The sequence below is a fragment of the Hyperolius riggenbachi genome, chromosome 10 (genome assembly GCF_040937935.1).
Source record: "Hyperolius riggenbachi isolate aHypRig1 chromosome 10, aHypRig1.pri, whole genome shotgun sequence".
NCBI classification, from domain to species: domain Eukaryota; kingdom Metazoa; phylum Chordata; class Amphibia; order Anura; family Hyperoliidae; genus Hyperolius; species Hyperolius riggenbachi.
The window spans coordinates 235,601,801-235,628,189 of NC_090655.1; the positions used below are offsets into that span (position 1 = coordinate 235,601,801).

General features: G+C 45.5%; 1 protein-coding gene across 1 annotated transcript in view; it reads left to right on the forward strand.

The window, feature by feature from the left end:
* Window positions 1-26,389, forward strand: part of LOC137536943 (zinc finger protein 850-like) — a 66,045-nt gene that overhangs the window by 11,998 nt on the left and 27,658 nt on the right. Inside the window, exons 8-15 of the mRNA XM_068259112.1 lie at window positions 8,094-8,167; window positions 10,627-10,756; window positions 11,694-11,828; window positions 12,905-12,994; window positions 13,095-13,224; window positions 13,606-13,703; window positions 13,795-13,900; window positions 15,930-16,845. Coding sequence (XP_068115213.1) covers window positions 8,094-8,167; window positions 10,627-10,756; window positions 11,694-11,828; window positions 12,905-12,994; window positions 13,095-13,224; window positions 13,606-13,703; window positions 13,795-13,900; window positions 15,930-16,845 — 1,679 coding nt within the window. The remainder of the gene's footprint in view (window positions 1-8,093; window positions 8,168-10,626; window positions 10,757-11,693; window positions 11,829-12,904; window positions 12,995-13,094; window positions 13,225-13,605; window positions 13,704-13,794; window positions 13,901-15,929; window positions 16,846-26,389) is intronic.

The following is a 26,389-nucleotide window of genomic DNA, read 5'->3' on the forward strand; positions in this document are numbered from 1 at the left end:
TAGCCGCTGCTGAGCGGCATCCCCCCGCCCGCTTCGATCGCCTTCGGCGATCTCCGATCAGGAAATCCCGTTCATAGAACGGGATTTCCTGGAGGGCTTCCCCCGTCGCCATGGCGACGGGGCGGGATGACGTCACCGACGTCACTGACGTCGGGACGTCATTGGGAGTCCCGGGCCACCCCTCGGCGCTGCCTGGCACTGATTGGCCAGGCAGCGCTGGGGTCTGGAGGGGGGGGGGGGCCCGCGCCGCAGCAGATAGCGGCGATCGGGCAGGGGCCGGCGGCGATCAGAGTGCTGGCGCAGCTAGCAAAGTGCTAGCTGCGTCCAGCAAAACAAAAATTATGAAAATCGGCCCAGCAGGGCCTGAGCGGCACCCTCCGGCGGCTTACCCCGTGTCACACACGGGGTTACCGCCAAGGAGGTTAAAGCCTCATCTACATCGTAAATTTTTTTGTCAGATTGGATCTATTTGATAATTTCCAACCGGTCCGTTAGATTTTGCAATAGCTTTTGGGTCCTTATCAAAAGCAAAATCTATCGAAAAATTGATCTGAAACAATTTGGATGTCTACACAAGATGCAGTTTCTTATTAGATCTATCTAACAGATCCGTCTATCTGATGGGAAATTGTACCGTGCAGATGAGGATTTACACTGATTTGAATCATTTAATACTTCCATGGGCACCTCTTAACTTTCCTGTTTACAATTGCGTTACCCTCAGTTGGAGGGCAGTGATAGTAGTCTCACTTTTAAGAGAGAGCGACCTACCCATCAAGAGATCCTCTATTAACCCCAGTGTGGGACGGGTGTTCCCCGCACATACATGTAATTAAGGCACTAGGAAATGTGGGTGCAGGATAATGCCAAAAAACGGCTCACCCTGCTCCTGCAAAAGTCCTGGCAGCGTTAATTACTATTTCCCCTCCAGGCCGCCATTGACACTGGTGAAAGACACAATTCGGCTTCCAGCTATTGCTGATGGCCAAATTACCGTATATTCCGGCGTATAAGTCGACCCCCAACTTTTCCAGTTAAAATATAGAGTTTGGGATATACTTGCTGTATAAGACTACCCCTCTTCCAATGCACACCAAATAAAAAATATCATATACTGGTGCTATGTATGAACAGATACTGGTGTTGTACTGTATGTGATACCCAGTATATAACCATATATAGGTGATCGACTGGTTGGATTGGTCAACTCTCCCTAAGCGGGTTGGTCAGCTCTCCCTGTTTATCAGAGAGGTATGAAAGAATAGATTGCGCTGTGCCCATAAAACACGCCTCTTTCACCCGTCTGGCCCACCCTTGTATGCTATTTACCTCCTCTGCCTCTCAGATCTTGCACATGTGCACCTGCGCCGCTTCACAACTGTCCTCAGCAGTGAGATATGAGAGGCAGTAACAGGACAGGGCGTATCACCCGGCATCAATGACACCCGTCGTATAAGACGACCCCTGACTTTTCAGATGATTTTCAAGGGTTAAAAAGTAGACTTATATGCCAGTATATACAGTACTCTTTTTTTGTAAATTGTAATTTGGGCTCCATCTTTTGATGGCCCCCAAATTACTGTCTGAACGCAGCTTTGGACCCTAAATTTAACCCGTATCCCCAGGTCCTCAGGTGGTTCTGTTTAGCAACCCGGGTTTTTGAGTACCTCGTTTTTTCCACACTACTTCTTCCAAGTGTCTAAAGGTGGCCATACATCTCTCAAGCTTCGTCCTCAATCCACATACACGCACCCCACATGGTTGCCAGAGTAATGGGGGCATGCGGGTGACGTCACACACACACCCACTTATGCGCCGACAACCACATGGGGTGCGTGTATGCGGTGAGTAGGGATGATCAATGAGATGCAAATGCTTCCGAAATTATGCACATTTTCATGCAAATATATTCAGCTTGAAAATGGAACAATCAAATTAAACCCTGATTTCAATTTTCAAACTGCAAATATTTTCTTAAAAATTTGCATCAACTTGGAAGAATTTGCATAGCTTTGATCATCCCTAGTGGCGAGGTGACAAGTGTTTCTGCTGAAATCGATCTGGAATCCGCCTGTGGTGTATGGGCAGCAGACATATTCGTCTCTGATCAGATTCAATCAGAGAGAGATCTTGGTTTATTTGCCTGTACATCATCTGCTGTATGGGCACTATAAACGAAATACACTATATTGGTTTTCTTTCCTTCTCTTGGGCTTGATTCACTATGCGGTGCTAACCTACTTAGCACGTCTAAAGTCTTTAGGCCCGCTAACCAGGGTGCTAAGTAGGTTAGCACCGGTTTTCTCAATCAGATCAAGTCCTATGCGCGCGCTAAGTCCCATAGGCTTTAATGGGCAGTTCGCACGGATTGCCCTGCGCTCTGTGAAGTGCGCGCGCAAAACTTTGTGCACGGTACTTTGCGCGCGATCACTACTTCCCACATTTACACTCAGTTTAGACGTGATAAGGGCCAGTGCTAACAGTTAGCACTGCTTTGTGAATCGAGCCCCTTGTGTTCATTTTTTTCCACCTCCTTAATGTAGAGAGCAAATTTATATTTCATTGAAGGGGAAAGCCATTGTTATGTTTTGAGAGGAATACATCATTTAGATTTAAAGTGTATTTTATTTTCACACTGCTGAAAAAAAAGCCCTCTGCTGAAAAAAAGCCCTTTTCTTTTTTCGATTGTGGGAAATCAGTTGAGAATAAAAAGCTGTAAATGTATTATTAGTGGCCTTTTTATTGTTCTGAGTGCAAAAGAATTTACAGAGAGGGAAGAGACTGTGTCACTAGAGGTGTACCGAACGGTGCGCCGGCGAATGGTTCCAGGTGAACATTGGGGGTTCGCGTTCGCCTGCGTCAGGCGAACTTTTCCGGAAGTTCGATTCGCCCCATAATGCACTATGAGGGTCAACTTTGACCCTCTGCATCACAGTCAGCAGGCACATTGTAGCCATTCAGGCTACAGTAAGCCCTGGAGGCCCCCCCCCCCCCCCCCCTTATATAAGGCAGCCTCCGGCGGCCATTACAGTCACTCGTGTGCCTGCTAGAGAGAGGAAAGGGACAGCTGCTGCAGACTTTTTCTCTTAGGGACAGATTAGTTAGGTTCTAGGCTGCTTTGCTTGTTCCTGACTGATTAATATTGCTTTTAAAGCACCCAGCAACAGCTCTTTTCAGAGCTCAACCTGTACATTTTTTTTTCTGACACTTTTGTTGCATGCACAGCCTTGCTAATTGATAGTGTGTGTGCCACTGCCAGCAGCCCAGCACATTCAGTGACTGACTGCCTGTGTGTGTGACAGGGAGCTGCACATTGTACTACCCAGTACTGCATATACCCCAGTACCTGTTGTGTTTACTTAACCCACCTCATCACTGCATATACCTAGCTTTGTGTTGAGTGAACCCAGCTCACTGCATCTAACTACCCAGTACCTGTTGTGTTTACTTAACCCACCTCATCACTGCATATACCTAGCGTTGTGTTGAGTGAACCCAGCTCACTGCATCTAAGTCTAACTACCTGTTGTGTTGAGTGAGAACCCACCTCACTGCATCTTAAGTACCTTTACTGTATACTGTTCAGTGAACCCAGCTCACTGCATCTAACTACCCAGTACCTGTTGTGTTTACTTAACCCACATCATCACTGCATATACCTAGCGTGGTGTTGAGTGAACCCAGCTCACTGCATCTAACTACCTGTTGTGTTGAGTGTGAACCCACCTGGCCACCTCACTGCATCTAACTACCTGTTGTGTTGAGTGAGAACCCACCTCACTGCATCTTAAGTACCTTTACTGTTGAGTGAACCCAGCTCACTGCATCTAACTACCTGTTGTGTTGAGTGTGAACTCACCTGGCCACCTCACTGCATCTAACTACCTGTTGTGTTGAGTGAGAACCCACCTCACTGCATCTTAAGTACCTTTACTGTTGAGTGAACCCAGCTCACTGCATCTAACTACCTGTTGTGTTGAGTGTGAACCCACCTGGCCACCTCACTGCATCTAACTACCTGTTGTGTTGAGTGAGAACCCACCTCACTGCATCTTAAGTACCTTTACTGTTGAGTGAACCCAGCTCACTGCATCTAACTACCCAGTACCTGTTGTGTTTACTTAACCCACCTCATCACTGCATATACCTAGCCTTGTGTTGAGTGAACCCAGCTCACTGCATCTAATTACCTGTTGTGTTGAGTGTGAACCTACCTGGCCACCTCACTGCATCTAACTACCTGTTGTGTTGAGTGAGAACCCACCTCACTGCATATAGCTAGCATACCCCCGAGATGGACAAAATGGACAAACCAGGTAGAGGAAGAGGTAGAGGCAGACCCAGAGGAAGGCCACCAGGCACCGGCAGGTCTGTGGCTGTGCGAGGTGGTGTTGCTGTGATTTCATGCGGACCTGCCCCAAAATACAGTGCTCAGAAGAAGGCACGTGCCATCACATCCCAAAATCGTGAGGAGGTGATTGAGTATTTAACACAGAACACCTCATCTCCCGCAGCCACCAGCGCTACAACAAGCACCACATCCGCTGCATTTGACACTTCGCAGGAGTTATTTGGTGGTGGTGGTGAAATCACTGATTCCCAGCCACTACTGCAACAACAACAAGAAGGCGCAGGTACACCACCTCATACGTCTGAGTTAGGTGGCGATAGTATGGACGTAACGTGTGTGGATGGGGATGATGGTGGACCACCTGAAGTTGGTGCACTTGAGGAGGTGTCTGAGGAAAGCGCAGCTGGCCAGGAGGATTATGATGACGATTATACGGATACCACATATGTTCCCGGTAGAGGAGATGACCAGGGGGACAATTCAGAGGAGGAGTCAGAGAGGAGTAGGAGGAGACGACTCCATGATAGAAGCAGAGGGAGCTCGTCCTCAGAAACAGCTGGGGGCAGTGTCCGGTGCCATGTATCGCCAGCTATGGCCAGGGAGCACACATGCCCTTCAACGTCAGCTGCTGCTGATGCCACCGTAGCGCCATCAGCCCAGGGGGGCTCAGCGGTTTGGAAATTTTTTCACGTGTGTGTCTCAGATCGGAGCAAAGCCATCTGTTGTCTCTGCCAGCAAAAATTGAGCCGTGGAAAGGCCAACTGTCACGTAGGGACAAGTGCTTTACGAAGGCACCTGGAGAGAAGGCACAAACAGCTATGGCAAGAACACCTGAGGAAAAGAAGCACCCCTCAAAAGACAAGCAGCGGAGAACAACCGTGGCAGCCGTCACAGGGGGCTTCTGCTGCTCCACGTTCCCATGGTATTGTTCGTGGCTGGGGGGGAGGAAGAATGGATACACTTTTAAACAATTTAAAAATACAACCATCTAAACTTTCAAACAATTTAAAAATACAACCATCTAAACTTTCAAACAATTTAAAAATACAACCATCTATCATTTTCAAAAAATTTAAAAAAAGGGCAAAAAAACTTGCCCTCCGTAAAACATTCTTGGCAAATGCTTTCGACTTGGTTTGTCTTCCGCTGGCTCAAGGGTCCATCTGACCACAGATGCCTGGTCTGCAAAGCACGGTCAGGGCAGCTACAGCATGGGTCTCAGCAGGCTCCCACTTCGGGCCGCAATCCAACCTTCATTCCCCGCGGTGACAATGGCAGACTTGCCCTCCATAACGGATTCCCGTTAAAGGATTTAAAGTTAATTCATTTCAAATACACAGCAGGGCCTCGAAAGTCCGCCTCCTGTATTGTTATTTTTGGTCACTACCTCGGGGCGGGCGTGCATGCCTACCTGCTGCCCTCCTTGGATGTGTGGTGGTAGCCGTTTCTCAGGCTCCACACCGGATTCCATCCCTCATTTCCCGGCCATTACCCGGGGTCACAAATGACAGACTTGCCCGCCTCCATATGATTCTCGTGAAAGGAATCTGGTGTCATCTTTGCCCGCCATAACTGGTTCTCGTTAAAGGATTTAAAGTACATTCATTTCAAATACACAGCAGGGCCTCGAAAGTCCGCCTCCTGTATTGTTATTTTTGGTCACTACCTCGGGGCGGGCGTGCATGCCTGCCCGCTGCCCTCCGTGGATGTGTAGTGGTAGCCGTTGCTCAGGCTCCACACCGGATTCAAACCTCTCATTCCCCGGCCATTACCCGGGGTCACAATGGCAGACTTGCCCGCCTCCACAGGATTCTCATTGTAGCGGTACTGAACAAGTACACAGCAAGTAGAAAATGTAAATTAAAAACAAAACGTAAGCCTTTTAACAATGCCATGGAAAGTTGAGAAGGAAGTCACACATTACCTGACATCACTGAGTGAGGAAGAGCAATCACGCCATGTTGTGCATCAGTCCAGCATGGCCGTCACTACACAAACAGCTGTTTGCGGTGCGTTACACAGTGAGTTTGGTGTGTCAGTGTGAAGCAGTACTCTAATTACACTCCCTGTTTGATGTATACACATGCAAGATGTTTGAAAGCACGTTAGGCCTGCAATTTAGCATTCAATGTGATTTCTGCCCTTAAAACGCTGCTTTGCGTCACATCCAGATTTTTCACCGGGACTTTTGGCATGTATCCCACTTCGCCATGCCCCCCTCCAGGTGTTAGACCCCTTGAAACATCTTTTCCATCACTTTTGTGGCCAGCATAATTTTTTCTATTTTTCAAGTTCGCCTCCCCATTGAAGTCTATTGCGGTTCGCGAATTTTTCCGCGAACCGAACCTTCTGCGGAAGTTCGCGAACCCGGTTCGCGAACCGAAAATCGGAGGTTCGCGACATCTATACTTCTCACATGTACACCACTTTGTATTGGTCTTTTACGTCGAATTCCAATAAAATTGATGCATGTTTGTGGCAGTAATGTGACAAAATGTGGAAAACTTCAAGGGGGCCGAATATTTTTGCAACCCACTGTATGTAGGGCGTACTTGGCTTAGAGTTAGAAAAGAGTACAGAGAGAGAATGAGAAAAGATACTAAAAAATAATAATTTCCGGAATATCCCGAGCTGAAGAACATATGTACGCGAGAAAGGAGGCTGTTTTTAGAGGGGAAGGGGGCTCTGACTGGGGAAGGGGGCACAATTTCAGTGTTTGCCATAGGCTCTATATTACCCAGATACGCTCCTGCATATACCCTGCCCTTGGGTGGGGAGGAGGGTGAGGGTGCCCGTGGGTAGGGATGAGGGTGAGAATGGCAGTTAGTGGGGAGGAGGGTGCCACTGTAGAAGGCAAAAAAAATGATTGAGGCGCCAGCTGCGCTGAAGTGGGATGCAGGATGCCGGTCATGACATTCCTTCCTCCCTCCCTCCCTTGGAATCTGCCCCCCTGTGTCCCCCCTGCTAGCAGAGTGCGCAGCTGAGCGGAGCGGGCTGTCATGACCGGCATCCCGCATCCCACTTCGGTGCGGCTGGTGCCTCGATCATTTTTTTCACCCTCTCTGCCCACTGCCACCCCGGACACATAGGGAGGGGGGGGGGGGGGGAAGCGCGGGATAGCGGGACAGTCCCGCACGATTCGGGACGGTTGGGGGCTATGCTTTATGGGTACAAGTGGTTTAGGGTAATGAAAGAGTTGCAAAATCACGTTGCACATCGATTGAAGCTCTAGGACCCACTACAGGTGCTTTGCGACAAATTGCAGAAGTGCCGGGTTTCACCGCTATTCCCTAAGTGGTCGCAATGTGGCTATTGCAGCCAGTGATGCGATAGCTCCCATAATGCTGCCTGCAAGCAGTGTTTTGCGATCGCAGAGCTACTGGGACCACCTTCATAAGGATTCACTGGTGTGGCACTCACTGCAAAAGCTATCCCGGTGGGTCCAAATCCAAGGGGGGATTTTGCAGCGATCTGTACATTTTTTATTACGTGCACATGCGCCAAAAATGCTACAGGCACAACGATTGCAATTTTAGGAAATCGATAAAGTGGGATGATCCCCTCCATTGACTTTCAGTGATTTGGAATCGCTGGTTTCAAATCGCTGCTGAAAACACTCGGACCCCAGATCAGTTCCCTAGCTAGCGTTCACCTGTAGCATGCAGTTCCTCTATTCTCCACAAGATGGCATTGCTACTTATAGTAAATGGAACGCATAGAAAGGAAGTTATGTCTGGTACAGACAGGAAGAGTGGTGTCAGAGGTGAGCTTTGAGGAAGAAGAGAGAAGACATTGCTGGGACTGGCAGCAGAGGAGGTAATAAGAGATTATAATTGTGTGATTATTATTCATCTACACCCAGTAAGCCTTCTGCATCTACCTATTACCAGCAGCAGCTTCTACACACATAGAAGGTGATTTATGAATATATGATGATAGTATAGTGGATTACTCTGAATCAAAGGTTGGACACACAGCAGAAAGACATATAGGGTATACTACTCTGCTCTGGAAAGCAAAGGGGGTGGCTACAACATGCAGTTGCCTAGTGTCCAAGTCCATTAGTAGATTGTCCCAAAATTAACAATATGATCTATTCAGACTCTGGTTCGACAGCTTTTGCGTGCTAGTCTACTTTAGGGGACCCAGCAGGAAACTTCATAGGAAAGTTCTGCTAATTGATTGGATGGACGGCACCCTCTTAAACTGCTAGGTTTCACATAGGTTGTATTAAACTACGCCCACACTCTTCGGCCAATCACAACACTTTATGCTTTAGAGGGTGCTGTGATTGGAGAACGGTTCCCTATGAGGATTTCTGCTAGGACCTCTAAAGTAGAATAGCGCCTCAATTGGTGTTTGAAAAGTTAGTTCCAGGGAAAAAAAAATATATCTTTGTTATGGAGGTGGGAACACTCAGTGGGTCTGTATGATTTTTACTCATGTCTTTGCCCCCTGTGGATCTGACACAGCAATAGTGATAGATCACTCCTTGACTGAAAATCTATGAGGCAGTGACCTATTCTATTACACTCCTTGTTGTCAGTTTTAGCAGTAATCCATCAATCCTCAAACCACTTAATGCAATCCAATCCAACGCTGTGCAGCTGTCATTCCTCTACCCACTCAATGGAGATCAGCCGACATGCCTGATCCACCTTCTCATTCCTGAGCTGTCCAGGAATCAATGTAAGTCAATCACGCAGGTTAGAGGTGATGTAATCCTTGACAAGTTAGTCACTTTGGCTTTTCACTGACTGGAAAGTGAACTTTGCACAGGACTGATCAAACTGCAAAGCCTAATAATTATTTCCACCTATCAGCTTGACTGATTTATCAGCTGGTAATTAGCCAGTAGTTTTCAGAAACTGATTAGCCCTTAGTTGAGATCCAAGTGAATTTTGCTTCCTGTAGATCAGGAAAAACACCCCAACCAAATTTTGAGCACAACCTTAGATTGGGCATGTTGGGACAACAGGTTGGAAAAAAGGTTAATGCGAGTGGCCAGCCTTATATGGGATAGTAGGATGGAGGAGACACAGCAGAAAACATCATAGGGAACAGTTCTCCAATCACAGCACCCTCTACAACTTGAATCATTCTTATTGGCTGAATAGTGTAGGGGTAGTTATTATGACAACCTATTCAGAACCTAAAAGTCGTAGAGGGTGCTGTCAGTGGAGAAGTGTTGAAGCATCAACCAATCACGTTAGTGGATTTCCCTATGAGGTGTCCCAGCGCTGGGGCACCTCAACTACTCTAGCACAGCAAAATGATCATGGGAACATCTGAAGATCAACCCCCCCCCCCCCACTTCCCCCCCTCCCCCCCCACACACACATAGTAGCCACTCATCGCTTTTCCCAGCCCCGTGGCACATAGTGGTCAGTCATTATTTTACCCATCCACCTCCCCTAATGCAGTGGTCAGTCTCTTTATCCAGCACCCTCTCAACCTGCCACCCCTCGCCCCGACCCCCGTGGCGCATATTTGCCAATCATCTCTTTCTCTCCCTCCCCCCGACATAGTGGCCAGTCATCACTTTACCCAGCCACTTCCCCTGACACAGTGGCTATTCATGTTCCCCCCCCCCCCCCTGTGTAGTGACCAGTCATCTCTTTTCCTAGCACTGACCCAGCCAACCCCCCCCCCCCACCCGTCATAGTGCCTGGTCATCACCATACCCAGACACACCCCCCCCCCCCTTAGCCGATGTATTGGCCAGTCTATTTATCCAGCCACCTCTCAACCCACCGCCCCTCTCCCCCTGCAGCACATACTGGCCAATCATCTCCTCCCCCCACCACCAACTTAGTTGCTAGTCATCTCGTTACCCAGCCTCCCGCCCCATGCACTCATAGTGGCCAGTAACTTAACTTTGTGCACCCTCCCCCCCACCCTCGCTCTTAATTGCTATTGTTCTGTATATTGTACAAACAGCCCCCCACCCCCACCTTTCTAGAGTAGCACAGGGAGTACTTTCATTTTCCTTCTGATAGTCATGCTGTGTGCTAATATCCTACAGCTCCTGATCACATATGTGCTGCCCCCAGGAGGTTGAGAGGACCCAATGCAGTGTCCAGATCAGGCAAATATCAAAGTGCTCCCTGAACTACTCTGCATTTTGGGAGGGAGGACAAGTAAAGCCTGCTGCGGTGCCAATAGTAAATGGTTGCTTTGACGTTCTCTCCCCTCTCTGCCAGAAGACCTTATGTTAAAATGTATGTCATATTATCCAGAATCTATCAGGCAAGATAACTCTGTTTATTATCCAGCTGCAGGGAGGAGCATCCATCTTGGACATATCACATGACCACGTCACTGAGGATGGATGGGGACTGGAGTCACATGACGCAGAGGATATTAGGTCTCACCCTGGAGATCATCCACCTGCTGACTGGAGAGGTGAGGAGGATTATGAGAGGTTGCATTATGTTGGTCTTATTTCTGGTAATAAAACACATCACTGTTATCAGGCGAGGACTCTGGGAAGTCACATGACATCACTTATATTGCTATTAATAAAACACACATCTGACTGGAGAGGTGAGGAGGATTCTGGGAGGTTGCATTATGTTGGTCTTATTTCTTGTAATAAAGAAAATAAACCTGACTGCAGAGGTGACAAGGGTTCTAGGAGGCCACATGACATCACTGTTATCAGGTGATCATTATGGGAAGTCACATGACATCACTTATATCGCTATTAATCAAACACACATCTGACTGGAGAGGTAAGAAGGATTCTGGTACTTAAAGAGAACCCGAGGTGGGTTTGAAGAGTACGATCTGCATACAGAGGCTGGATCTGCCTATACAGCCCAGCCTCTGTTGCTATCCCAAACCCCCCTAAGGTCCCCCTGCACTCTGCAATCCCTCATAAATCACAGCCACGCTGCTGACAAACAGCTTGTCAGAGCTGGCTGTGTTTATCTCTATAGTGTCAGTCTGCTGCTCTCCCCGCCTCCTGCATAACTCCAGTCCCCGCCTGCATCCCTTCCCTCCCTGCTGATTGGAGGGAAGGGACGGGGGCAGGGACCGGAGCTATGCAGAAGGCGGGGGAGCAGCTGAGACTGACACTACAGATGTACACAGCCTCACAGCACGGCTGTGATTTATAGGGGTTTGCAGAGTGCAGGGGGACCTTAGGGGGGTTTGGGATAGCAACAGAGGCTGGGCTGTATAGGCAGATCCAGCCTCTGTATTCAGATAACATTCTTTAAACACACCTCGGGTTCTCTTTAACACTACTCATATCTATGTTAATAAAACACAAGTGACCAGAGATGTGAGAAAGGTTCTGGAAGGGCCACACAACACTATTTATGCTCTTTCCATACAGCGCTTTCCTCCTATGAAGTCTGTTGGTCATGTGACCATTTCAGTGCCGTCACCTCACTCTCTGAAATCCAAGAAACACAGCAAGCCAAAGATTCTAGAAGTTGCTTATAAGATCATTGAGCTGCTGGAAGGAAAGGTGAGCAGTGCTTGGAATGTAATGTTTTTGCTAGGTTGGCAATGTTTTGCTGAATTATTTTGTACTTAACCACTTAAGGACCACGATCCCCCCCCCCCCCCTAGTGACCAGGCTATTTTTTTACAATTAAGGCCACTGCAGCTTTAAGGGCTCGCTTTAGGGCCACACAACTCAGCACACAAGTGATTTCCCCCCTTTTCTGTTGGTTGGCTATGATCACTCCAAGGATGTTTATTTATTTATTTATTTATTTTTTTGGTAAATATTTATATCCTTTTTTTTTATAATACATTTCCTCTTTTTTTTTTTTATTTGTGTCCCAGTCCCTCCCTCCCCTCACCAGCCAATCACTGTGATCGGCTGTCATAGGCATCAACCCTGAGCCTGCCAGGGTCCCCAGTTCAGCGCTGCTGTCTCCTGGCGGCGATCGCCGCTGGGAGACTGATGACGGATCGAAGCTGCACTCACATAAGCGCATGTGATCGCCTGCAAATCACTTCCCCAGGACTGCACGTGTTGGGCGGTCCTGGGGCTGCTGCCACGCCCACGCCAATTGGTGTGGAGTGGTTCTTAAGAGGTTAAAGCATACTTAATTTGAGGTGAAACTGACTAAGGTAATCACAGAGGTATGTTCATGCTGGGGCCACATACCTCTGTGCATTATCCGATCCTCTCCTTCCACAGCCCCGGCTCTAATCACTTTTTGAAAAATATGATCTTTGACTAAAGTCAAATTTTCAGACAGGAAGAGGCAGAGTTACAGCAATGTTCCTCCTATCACACGCAATTCCCTCCTCTTCCCCACCCCTAAGGCATCTGAATGTTGCAGGGTAGAGAAAGAAATGGAAGGGTGATAGGAGGGAACATGGCCACATGCCTGCCACCTCCTGTCTGAAAATTTGACTTCAGCCAAAAGTCACATTTTTCAAGGGAGGATTACAGAGACCCGGGTGATTGCAGAGCATAGCTCTGTTCTTAACTTAGTTAGCTTTGCCTTAGCTCAGCTATACTTTAATTTATAAATTCTTATTTTCAGTGCATTGTGCCTAAGTGTTTCCAAATTCTCTGCAATACAGGAGGAGGAGGAGGAGGAACACCTGGAGGGACAGGAGTATTCTGAGGAGAATATTGTGATTGAAGATCCTAAGATTCCACCCCACCTTCAGGTATAAGCTCCATGGATAAACATTGCTGGTTATGTTATTATCTATATGATCTATATGTTGGCTACCTTGTTAATACTATTGTTTTTACTGATCTTTTCAGGGGAGGAGTCCTAATGATTCTAGTATTGTTGTTAAACAAGAAATAAAAGTTGAAGATGTAATGGAAGAGTGGCAGTATATAGAAGGACCTAATGACACGATGGAGAATCAGCCGCTCCTCATTTCACTGGGTAAGAGGAGACTTTCATTTATTGTAAAGGAAAGAGCAATACGAAGCGTCCACCTAGATCCCCCCATCGTCTGTTAGACACATAGAAACAATGGAGTTGATTAATTAAAGGACGTAACGTGAGCAACCTCCACTTACTAGCACCAATAAATCAGCGCAACTTAATGTTGTTTCCCTGCACGCTACAGACGCTAGTGGCAGCGTAGCGTGCAAGAACCTTATTGCTTACTTATGGCCCCTACGCTGCCACTAGCGCCCGTAGCATGCAGGGAAACAACATTAAGTCGCACTGATTTATTAGCGCGAGGAACAGGGGGTTGCTTGCGCTATTTCCTTTAATAAATCAACCCCAATGTAATCAGTCAGTGTGTGTTTTATACAGATGGATCCAGTAACAGGAACCCACCAGAGAGATGTACAGGTCCTCTTTGTTCCCAGGGTTGTCCACAGGAAGAATACAACTCCACCTTCTTTAATCAGGTAGCTAAAACCAAGGGTCTGGCCCTTAGAAGTGTGTAGAGCATTATATGGTCTATGAATGTTTACATTTCAAGATATTATTTTCATTCAGGTGAAAAGGGAAGAAGAAACTTGTATGAGGCGTGAACAGCAGGATACAGGGGATGTTGAAATAATGGATACAAAGAAAGAGGAAAGTTTTCGGGACGTAAGAACTGGTAAGTTATTTATCTTCTTGTAAATTAACCATGTCGTCCAACAAAAGGAAAGGCCCATCCCCATTCCTCAGTATAACATCATAGCACCAAGAAATGAGGAGGGGATACTGTACAACATATGAAAGACCCATCTACATTCCTGAGTATAACATCACAGTACCAACAAATGGGGAGGAGATACTGTACACCATAGGAAAGGCCCATCTCCATTCCTCAGCATAACATCATAGTACCAACACATGAGGAGGAGATACTGTACACCATAGGAAAGGCCCATCTCCATTCCTCAGTATAACATCATAGTACCAACAAATGAGGAGATACTGTACACCATATGAAAGGCCCATCTCCATTCCTCAGTATAACATCATAGCACCAAGAAATGAGGAGGGGATACTGTACAACATATGAAAGACCAATCTACATTCCTCAGTATAACATCATAGTACCAACAAATGAGGAGGAGATACTGTACACCATATGAAAGACCCATCTACATTCCTCAGTATAACATCATAGTACCAACAAATGAGGAGGAGATACTGTACACCATATGAAAGGTGCATCTCCATTCCTCAGTATAACATCATAGCACCAACAAATGAGGAGGAGATACTGTACACCATATGAAAGGCCCATCTACATTCCTCAGTATAACATCATAGCGCCAACAAATGAGGAGGAGATACTGTACACCATATGAAAGGCCCATCTCCATTCCTCAGTATAACATGTTCAATGTTCTCCCCAGAAATTTTTCCCAGCCGGGTGGCATGAAAAAGTAGCCGGGTGGATTGTAAGAGGGGAATGCAGGGTCGGTGCAACTCTGCTTAAAGCAGAAGAGGAGGTGAGCTGATAACAGCCGGGTACTCAGCAAAACTAGCCAGGTGGAGCACCCGGCTAAAAGAACCTGGGGAGAACACTGATTATAGTACCAACAAATGAGGAGGAGATACTGTACACTATATGTAAGGCCCATCTCGATTCCTTTGTATATATTCAAAGCACCAACACTTGAGGAGGAGATACTGTACACTATATGAAAGGCCCATCTCCATTCCCCAGTATAACATCATAGTACCAACACATGAGGGAGGATACTGTACACCATATGAAAGGTCCATCTCCATTCCTCAGTATAACATCATAATACCAACAAATAAGGAGGAGATACTGTACACCATATGAAAGGCCCATCTCCATTCCTCAGTATAACATCATAGTACCAACAAATGAGGAGGAGATACTGTACACCATATGAAAGGTCCATCTCCATTCCTCAGTATAACATCATAATACCAACAAATGAGGAGGAGATACTGTACACCATATGAAAGGTCCATCTCCATTCCTCAGTATAACATCATAATACCAACAAATGAGGAGGAGATACTGTACACCATATGAAAGGTCCATTTCCATTCCTCAGTATAACATCATAATACCAACAAATGAGGAGGAGATACTGTACACCATATGAAAGGTCCATTTCCATTCCTCAGTATAACATCATAATACCAACAAATGAGGAGGAGATACTGTACACCATATGAAAGGTCCATTTCCATTCCTCAGTATAACATCATAGTACCAACAAATGAGTAGGAGATACTGTACACCACATGAAAGGCCCATCTCCCTTCCTCAGTATAACATCATAGTACCAACAAATGAGGAGGAGATACTGTACAGCATATGAGAGGCCCATCTCCATTCCTCAGTATAACATCATAGCACCAACAAATGAGGAGGAGATGCTGTACACCATATGAAAGGTCCATCTCCATTCCTCAGTATAACACCATAGTACCAACAAATGAGGAGGAGATATTGTACAGCATATGAGAGGCCCATCTCCATTCCTCAGTATAACATCATAGCACCAACAAATGAGGAGGAGATGCTGTACACCATATGAAAGCCCCAGTTCCATTCCTCAGTATAACATCATAATACCAGCAAATGAGGAAGTGCTACTGTACACCATATGAAACTATCTTAGTTTAACAGTATCTTATCTTACCTCCAGTAGGGGGACACAACGTTGGGAACACCTTGAAGGGACATTTTATTTCACATCCAGATCATATGTCAGAAGATAATAGCGTCACACAATGTTCTTCAGGAGGAAACTCCATTATCAGGATCACTCATCAAGGGGTTTACGTGGCAGGGAGTGCAGCAGATCCTTCTTGTGTAGAGGAATTTTCTTCAGCTGCGTTGGATGGAATTGCACCTAGGGAAGATCATATTGGTCCATATTCCGAGTGTGACAATTCATTTCCATTTTCTGAGTGTGGGAAATTCTTCATTCAGACAAATGATCTTCATGTGCAGCCGAGAGATGATACCAGCGAGCGCCGGTTTTCCTGTTTGGACTGTGGTAAATGTTTCACTGAGAAAGGAAGCCTCCTCAGACATCGGAGAACCCACACAGGTGAACGCCCTTTTTCCTGTTCAGACTGTGGAAAATGTTTTTCACAGAGCGGGGACCTTATTAAGCACCAGAGAATCCACACAGGTGAGCGTCCATTTTCCTGTCCAGAGTGTGGGAAGAGTTTTGCTCGGAAGGAAGTCCTGCTCAACCACCAGCGAACCCACAGTGGTGACCGCCCTTTTTCATGTCCGCAGTGTGAGAAATCCTTTAGTCAGAAGGGATACCTTCTAAAGCACCAGAGAACCCACACAGGGGAGCGTCCGTTTTTCTGCACTGAGTGTGGGAAACGGTTTAGTCAGAAGAAATACCTTCTCAGGCACCTAAGAACTCACACAGGGGAACGCCCCTTTTTATGTCCAGAGTGTGGGAAGTCTTTCCGGCAGACAAAAGACCTTCTTAGGCACCAGAAAACACACACTGGCGAGCGGCCTTTTTCATGTTCAGATTGTGGAAAATGTTTTGTAAGACGAGAAAGTCTAAATGTGCACCAGGTAACCCATGCCTGCAAGTAACCAACATTTGGCGACATTTCATTGTTGGAACTAGGGATAGTCCATGACATGCAAATAAATCCGAATTGAGGCAAAATTTGCATACAAATTTATGCAAAACATTAAACTGGACCAAACAAATTCCACCTCAACATGATCTGACTGGTCAACTTTGAATTATTTTCATCTCATTGACCATCCCTAGTTGGAACTGTTGTGCCCTTAAAGTGTTTGTGTCCTTAAAGAGTAACTGTGACCAAGGATTGAACTTCATCCCAATCCCAATAGCTGATACTCCCTTTTCCAGGAGTAATCTTTACCTTTTCTCGTATAGATCTTCAAGCTCGTCTGTATGGCTGATATTGTGGTGAAACCCCTCCCACAGTGTGATGTGAGGAACTAGGTCCTGACATCACACCGTGAGAGCCTTGTAGCATTGTGGGAAATAACGTCTGCTTTCAACTGCCAAGCAACCAGTATCTCCCTCTATGCATATGTATAACTATATAAAAAAACAAAACCTTTTAGCCTATCGCATTATTAGGGGATGTGGTTAAAGCGGATCCGAGATGAAAAACTAACTATAACAAGTAACTTGTCTATATATCTTATCTAAAGTTTAGATAGTTTACACAGCAAATCTAGCTGCAAACAGCTTTAATAGAAAATGATTATTTCTTCCTGTGATACCATGACAGCAGCCATGTTGTTTGTAAACATTACACAGAGGCAGGTTTATCTGCATCTTGAGCACTCAGCCTGTGAAAAAAACGAATCCCCCCTCCTTCCTCCTCCTCTCTGCCTTTGAAATCAATGGCTAGTAACACCTCCTCCTCCTGCCCAGACTGTGCTCCCATGAGCCATTGCTACTGCCAAGGCTCTCTGAAAACCTGTGGGTGAGGTTTATTTAGTTTATAAGGAATTAGAGTATTAAAACAAAAACATAAAAGTATTTGGCTTGAGGAATGCCCTATAAACAATAGGAAAGGAACACAATTATGCAATGAGTAAAAGTTCACCTCGGATCCACTTTAAAGGTAATAGCAATTGTTGCTGTCTTGATTTTCTTATGTCTGCCAGTAGTAAAGATGATTACCTGCAGGCTGATTTTGCATCAAACAGCATGAACAAATTACAAAGCGAATATCATTTTTAGATTTCTCTTCTATTTTTTTTACTTCTCACTTTGCAGTGTATTCATTTATTTTTTCCCATTTTCGCTAAACTTCCTCTTTGAAAACAACTTGGCACATTTTGGAAAAATATATCAAATGAACCGTCCTCTAAGGGAGGTTTGTAGATAAGAAGTTCCACGGAGAATAATGACAAAAACTAAAATAACACTCTTTGATAATGGGAGGACTTTCACAGAAACCACAGCAGAAAATAGTCACACCCGGAAGTAAACAGAGGCAGACCAGAGTGAGAATAAGCGATAGCAGTGCTTCCTTATGGTCTGTATCTGACAAGGTAACAGAGGCAGTCAATCAGCAGGAACAGAAATAGAGATGGCAGCTCCTCTATCCCTCTTTGACACCTATACTTCATGTAAGTAATGAAACAGGGAACCTATAAGACATAAACTTATGCAGAGATGCACAAACAGAACCAGCATTTAATAACTAAACTCAAAGTTGGATAAGGCAAATTCTAATAGCAAACAGTCTGATAATTAAATATAAACAGTGCATTAAAGAAGAAATGCTGGAGAAGATACCTAGTCCCAATGTGCGTGTCACTGTTGTACAGCCTGCTTCTTCTCTCTGGATTCAGCTGCTGCGCAGGTCACTCAGGTGGGAACTAGGGATGATCAATGAGATGGAAATACTTCTGAAATTATGCAAATTTGTATGCAAATGTATGCAGCTTAAAGAAAGGACCAATCAATTAAAAAAAAATTGCCCAAATTTGCATCAACTCAGAAGAATTTGCATATCTGCACATTACCACTGAGGTAGGAAGAAGCGAAGATCTAGATCATATTTCATCCATGCATTATGGTAGAAACCATGTGTCTATGAGGTTGATTCACTAAAGATATAGCTCACAAGCAATAGTATAAAAATAAAATACACCTTTTTTTCCAAATAAAATATTATCACCTTACATTGTACTAGGGACATACAGGGGCTGGACAAAATAATGGAAACACCTAACATTTTGGCATCATAATCAACGTTTTAAGCAATCAAAACTTGATATATGTTAATTTTTTTTTTATTATTATTATTGTTATTTGATATGTTTAATTAAAATAATTGTTTTTTTTACAGATATTTAAACAAAAGTTGGTTATAATTTATAAAAAGGGCAGATCTCTCAGACTTTCAAAAAGGCCAAATTATTGGTGCGCGTATGGCAGGCACTACTGTAGCAGAAACTGCCCGAATGCTTGGCATTTCAAGAGGTACTGTCTCAAAAGTAATGACTGCCTTTGAAAGAGAAGGAAAAACGTCCTCAGCAAAGCACAGTTGTGGCTGAAAGTCAAAGTTGTCTGAGAGAGACCGTCGGACTCTAAATCGAATTGTTAGAAAAGCTCGCAAGACCACGGCTCCTAAAATCACTGCAAAGCTGAATGAACACCTCCAGAACCCAGTTTCCACAAAAACTGTTCGTCGGGAGATGCACAAATCTGGATTCCACAGAAGAACTGCAATTAGAAAACCTCTGCTCTCAAAGAAAAATGTTTAAAGTGTTTAGAGTGGTGTAGAAACCACCAGAATTGGTCCCTCGAGCAGTGGAAAAATGTGATTTTTCTCTGACAAATCATCGTTTACCTTATTTCCGACCTCCGGCCGAGTGTAAGTTTGGAGACAGCCGAAAGAAGCATTTCATCCAGACTGCTTTTTTCCAACCGTAAAACATGGCAGGGGTTCTGTGATGGTCTGGGGTGCTATTTCTTGGAAATCCGGAGGGACCAATGATTTCCCTTCATGGAAGAATTAACAGCCGGGACTATTTAGGAACTTTGGGCGACCAAGTTCATCCTATGGTTCAAGAACTGTTTACGGAGGGGAATGCCATCTTTCAAGATGATAATGCCCCAATCCATACAGCTAGAATTGTTAAAGAATGGCACGAGGAACATTCTAATGAAGTTGAACATCTCATCTGGCCACCACAATCCCCAGACCTCAACATTATTGAGCATTTATGGTCGTTATTAGAGATTCAAGTAAGAAGTCGATTTCCGCCGCCATCGTCTTTAAAAGAACTGGGGGGTGTTTTAACTGAAGAATGGGCTAAAATTCCTTTGGAAAAAATTCACAATTTCTATGAATCAATACCTCGGAGAATTGAGGCTGTAATTGCCCCAAAAGGTGGACCTACACCATATTAAAATATATTTTGTTGATTTTCAAGGTGTTTCCATTATTTTGTCCAACCCCTGTAATTTAAATGTTTTAATAACCATGACAAATGGGCAAATAAAATATGTGGTTTTTATCTACAATAAAACATTTTATTTTTAAACTATTAAGGCTGAAAACGGAGAAATTATGAATTGTTTAATTTTGTTTTCTTTTTCCCTGTAAAATGCACATAAATTTAACAAAAAGTACTGCTCAAAGAAAGCCTAGTTTGTCCAACAAAAAAATAATATATAGATCATTTCAGTGTGATAAGTAGCGATAAAGTTATTGGTGAATCAATGGTGGCAGCATGATGTGAAAATTGCTCTGGTTTTTAAGAGGAAAATAAAACTGTGGTTGGTAAGTGGTTAATGTAGTAGCAGCCATGCTAGTGAAGTATCGCGGTTGCACTACCATCGCTTCTCACGTCAGTTGGAAGGATCGTGTGTAACAAGAACACATGCTGCGCTGACAGGACCCCGCATACCGATGGCTTTCTACTACTAACCCACATGTGGACGATATCTTTAGTGAATCAACCTCTATATGAGGAAGTGTTACTTGTAGTTCACAGGAAGTAGAATATGGCAAACAACTAAGACCTCAGTCTGCTCAGAGGAAACTCACCTGTCAACAGAAGCCTTAGAGCTGTAAGGATAGATCTAAAGCTACAGGGAAACACAACTATGTAACAGGATTTTTAATGTGGAAGTTCAGTTCCAAAGATAATACTTATAATTTACATTAATTAACAAATTGCTTTAAGACTTTGCCGGGTTTAGTTTTGCTTGTAGATGGGCATTTAGGAGGCCATAAATACATTACTGGTGTCTGAAGTACTGAGTTAATGCTTTTTCTACAGTCTGTAATTTAAATTTCATGATGTGTTTTATTAAACATTTTTGCAATTGTGTCTTCTTTTATGCTTTTGTATTATTCCACCACTAGAAAGCATCTCTCCAATAGGGGTTTGCCAGGAAGTGCATTGCATTGGCCCAATTCCAAACTGTATACAGTTTGCTTAATTTTTACTTTGAATTCAGAATATCCAATTGACTGTGTCTCAGCTCCAATAACAGAATCAGGAAAGTCTCACTTCCCTTGTCACCAGGAGTGGCCAGCAGATTTCTGGTTTCCAGGAATTTGCAGGCATGTGTTCTTGCACAGCACACTTAAAGAATACCTGAACCATGGATAAATATACCATGTGGCCATACCTGGGGCTTCTTCAGTGTCCCCAAAAGCTCTGTGGCTACTCAGCTTTGCCCACCTTCCCTCCATTGTGTTGCTTTCCAGCTGAGCCCAGTCGGAGCCAGGGCATACACTCCATCCTCGCCAAACACACTCTTTGATCACTCTCCTGAATGACTATGCACAGTAGCTGTGGAATGATCTGGGCATTAGTAGTTTGGAAAGACTTGAAGGATGCTTCCAGCCGAGGCTATAGCACACAGCCATGAAGGAGCGTGCACTGAGAAATCTCACAAGCGTAGACAGCATGCACACTTCAGTCACGAATGAAAGATCAAGACGGAGGGGAGGTCGGCACAGCTGGGAGCCACAGAGATTGTTTGGGTATTTAAAGAGCCGCAAGTATGGCCATGTTGTATATTTATTTTCAGTTAAGGTTTGCTTTAAGACACTGTCGCAGCATTTTGATTGGTTTGATGTCAGGACTTTGACTAGGCTATTATGATACCTGGATTTTTTTCAGCCGTTCTGCTGTAGATTTGTTGGCGTGTTTGGAATCGGCGTCTTGTCGCATGACCCAGTTTCTCCAGGCTATAGCTGCCACACAGATGATCACATTAGTATACAGAGGAGTGCTCAGGTGCGGACTGTACCCATGCTTGTACATTGTGGCCTTCCTTGAACATGGAGGGAAGGAGCCACAAGAACATATCTGACAAGCTGTTGTTGGATATGTTCAGAGGGACCCTGCACAGTAATGGTGGGCTCAAGGAGCATAGCATTATTTTAGGCTAACTACACATTTTGTTGCTATGGGAGGGCTGATGACATGAGGCACATGTGATTGCAGGGGTGAGTAGAACAAAGAATTTGGTCTGTGCTCAACAAATACCTAGAGCCCAGTAGTGTCCACGACCCTGGCTACCTCTCCTGCTCAACTACTTTTTTTTAATGAAAACTCTGAGGTGGTAGTCAAAGGTGATCTACTCTGCCTAGGGAACCTCCTCACCTTCATCCACTGGGCGGTCTTTACAGAAATCCAGCCCTGGAATGGAAGGTTATAACAACTGTCAGATATATCCTACTACTTGGCTTGCCCAGGTCATGGCCTTCTCTCATGAAGCGGCTAATTCGACCAATGTGGAGTGTCGGAGTCACATAACGTACAAACAAATCAACATATGTACAAACGAAGAACCAGTAGCTGGAACATCAAAGATGTCATCTGCTAGAAAATTGCCATAGAGTATCATCAGCAGCTGACCAATAGATCAGCAGCTCGTTTTTACTTTGTCCTTCATTACTTTATTTTCTGTGGAAGCTGAGACTTAAAGTGAACCTCCAGACTAAAAATTGACTCAGCAGCACTGAAAAGGCCTGGTGTTTCTTTAACAGTTTCACAGCATCAGAACTTTGTTTCTCTTATACAAGCCTCATTTTTAGCTGCACAGAAGAAAACTGCCCAGGCTTTTTCCCCCTGATGCTGTGCAAAGCATGATGGGATTTCTGATGTTGTTCTCGTTCTGCTGTTTTATTTTATTTTTTTGCTGTTTTATGTTTTATTTATTTTTTTACATTTTGTAGTCGTTATCAGGACAAAGGACAGTTGGAACTGTGTCTTATGCTCCTTGTCACCTCCTTTCAACCAAAAAGATGGCTGCCCCATGACAAAGATGGCAGCCCCCATGAATCACAAACATTTGCCTGTTCTTTTAAAACCGGGTGGGTAAAAAAATATATTACCTATCTATTGTAATTAACATAACTAATGTAACTTAATGACAGTATGTTTGTTTAGGCTGAAGTTCCCCTTTAACCACTTGAAGACCCACCCTTTACCCCCCCCCTTAAGGACCAGCGCTGTTTGTTGGGATCTGTGCTGGGTGGGCTCTGCAGCCCCCAGCACAGATCAGCGGGCACGCAGAGCGATCAGATCGCCCCCCTTTTTTCCCCCCTATGGGGATGATGTGCAGGGGGGGTCTGATCGCTCCTGCCTGCAGGCATGTTGGGGGGGCACCTCAAAGCCCCCCTCCGCGGCGAAATTCCCCCCTCCCTCTCCTACCTGTCATGCAGATCGCCGATTATTTCCGCTTGTGTTTACATTTAGCCTGCGAGCCGCCATCGGCGGCCCGCAGGCTATTCACGGAGCCCCCCGCCGTGAATTGACAGGAAGCAGCCGCTCGCGCGAGCGGCTGCTTCCTGATTAATCAGCCTGCAGCTGGCGACGCAGTACTGCGTCGCTGGTCCTGCAGCTGCCACTTTGCCGACGCACGGTATAAGCGTGCGGTCGGCAAGTGGTTAAATATTAGTTAGATTCTCCACTCATCACTATTTAAAGGGAACCTAAAATGAGAGGCATATGGAGACTGCCATATATTTTTTTTTTAAATCATCAATACCAGTTGCCTGTTATCTTGCTGACCTCTTTGGCTGCAGTAATATCTAAATCACAGACCTGAAACAAGCATACAGCTAATCCTGTCAGTTTTTTTTGTACAGCTTTTTGAAACCGCTGATCTGGATGCTTGTTCAGGGTCTATGGCTAAAACTTGTATTAGAGGCCGAGGATCAGCAGGGCTGCCAGACAACTGGTATTGTTTAAAATGAAATCCATATGTCAGCCTCCATATCCCTCTCACTTCAGGTTTCCTTTAAAAGCTGTTACAGTGGTACAGTATTGTACCATGGTAGACAGGGCCATAACTACAGGGGAGCAGCCTCTGCCAGGGGGGATCAGAGCTGTAAGAGGACCCCAACTGGTACTTCACATCCCTCATACTTGTTATGGGCGTGATGGTTATGCTGACCACACTTGTTTCATGACCCTTACAAGATGGCCCTTGTAATGATTGGTGTAGCACACAGATGTCTGATTATGTGTGATCTGCAGAATCACCAATAATACAGACGTTATACCTGATTATGTGGTGATCTGCAGTATCACCAATAATACAAGTATAGTAAATGACCAACAAGATATGTAATGCTTGGTGCAACAGGCCTCTTGCACACTGCAAGTGATTCCGATTCAGATTCCGCTTTTTAATCAGTTTTTACATCCGATTCAGATTCCGATTTGCAGTGTGCAGGGAGCAAACTGCAAATCGGAATCTGAATCGGATGTAAAAACTGATTAAAAAGCGGAATCTGAATCGGAATCACTTGCAGTGTGCAAGAGGCCTAACAGAATGAGTAGCAGAACCTCACCAGAGGAGCTGGTCGGTATAGAGTAAAGAACTGATTAGTTTAGGAAAACCTCACCACAAGAGCAGGTGGGTATATTAGAACACAGTAACTGATTGGTTAGACTTCACCTCACCAGAGGAGCTGGCGAGTACTAACCGTACACAATAAGTGACAGTTTGGCTTTACCTCACCAGAGGAGCTGGTGGGTACTGTCAATACAATAACTGATAATTTGGCTTCACCTCACCAGAGGGTGGCTGGATAGTGTAATGGTTAAGGGCTCTGCCTCTGACACAGGAGACCTGGGTTCGAATCTCGGCTCTGCCTGTTCAGTAAGCCAGCACCTATTCAGTAGGAGACCTTGGGCAGGACTCCCTAACACTGCTACTGCCTATAGAGCGCGTCCTAGTGGCTGCAGCTCTGGCGCTTTGAGTCCGCCAGGAGAAAAGCGCGATATAAATGTTCTGTGTTTGTTGTTTGTTTGTTTGAGTACTATCAGGAAACAATAACTGACAGTTTTGGCTTTACCTCACCAGAGGAGCTGGTGGGTTCTGTCAGAAAAGCACCTTACCAGTGACAAGGGCTCACTGGTGAGTAGAGAGGTCAGGCAGGCAAAAGGTCAGCAACGAGCGGGCAGGCACAGTACAGAATCGACAGGCAAGAGAATGGTAAGGTATCAGGCAGGGTTCAGCAACAGAGTCAGATAGGCAGAAGTACAGGAACGGTTATCAAAGAGCAGAGTCAGATGGTAGCAAGAGTCATACACAATATATCAAAATACAGTATAATAATATCCTAGTCTTGTGTGAAATCCCTGGTTTCCTCCCAGATCAAAGCACACGAGATACTATCTAAGGTCTGAGCGCTAGCACATAAGTATTCACAACAGCAGACAAGTTGCGAGTGAACAGCGAAGGCTTTTGAAGCAGAGGAGACCCCACGGCCGCGCCCACTCCAATCAGCCAATCCGGAGCGCCGTGAGTCACCTCTGACGTCAGCCGACCAGCTGGTCAGCTGACGCGCATCCTCCCTGCATAAAGGTCCTGTCTCCGCGCGCGCCCGCACGATACAGCAGCCCTATGTGCCAATGATAGACCCGTCCTCGGCGTACTAGACGCCAGAGGCACGGGTGACGTTCCTGAGCATGCAGGCGAGGCGGCTGCAGAAACACCCTGCGTGTCCGCAGCCGCCCTGACAGCAGATGTTACAACCCTTCAGGCTGTGAGGGCAGGGCTGGATTTATCATAAGGCATTGTAGGCACGTGCCTACAGGCGCCTGATGATAGGCAGCTCACTCAACTCCGAGTGCCTCCCTCCCTCCTTCCTTATGCAGAGTCATGATGATTGTAAATGAGAGGTTTTAGACCCTGCTCTTGGTATTTCACTGACAAGATCTCCCTCAGTCGTGGCACCTCTGGCTACTTAATACTGAGGTTCCTCTAGCTACCTAATACTTGGGGGCATCTATAGCTACTTATTATGGGTTCTTCTGGCTACCCAATACTAAGAGGCACCTAAACCTACCTATGACAGGCAAGGGAAGTAAGGGAGAAGTGACAGCTGGGCCAGCCTGCACACTTGCGGTGCGGTTGTGGGAGGGGTTTGAGGTTCATGGAGGGCGAAGTCTAATTTGCCAGAACATCTGTGCCTATGGGCTCCTGTGAGGTAAATCCAGGTCTGTGTGAGGGTCACCGGGGGTAGGCAAGAGAAAGGGTGTAAACTTTCAGGGGCCCTATCAAACATTTGCTGGGGGGCCCCAAGTTACGCTCATGGTGGTAGCCATCAGTTATAGCTGTGGTAGGGGGTGATCGACACCCTAAAAAAGAAGAAC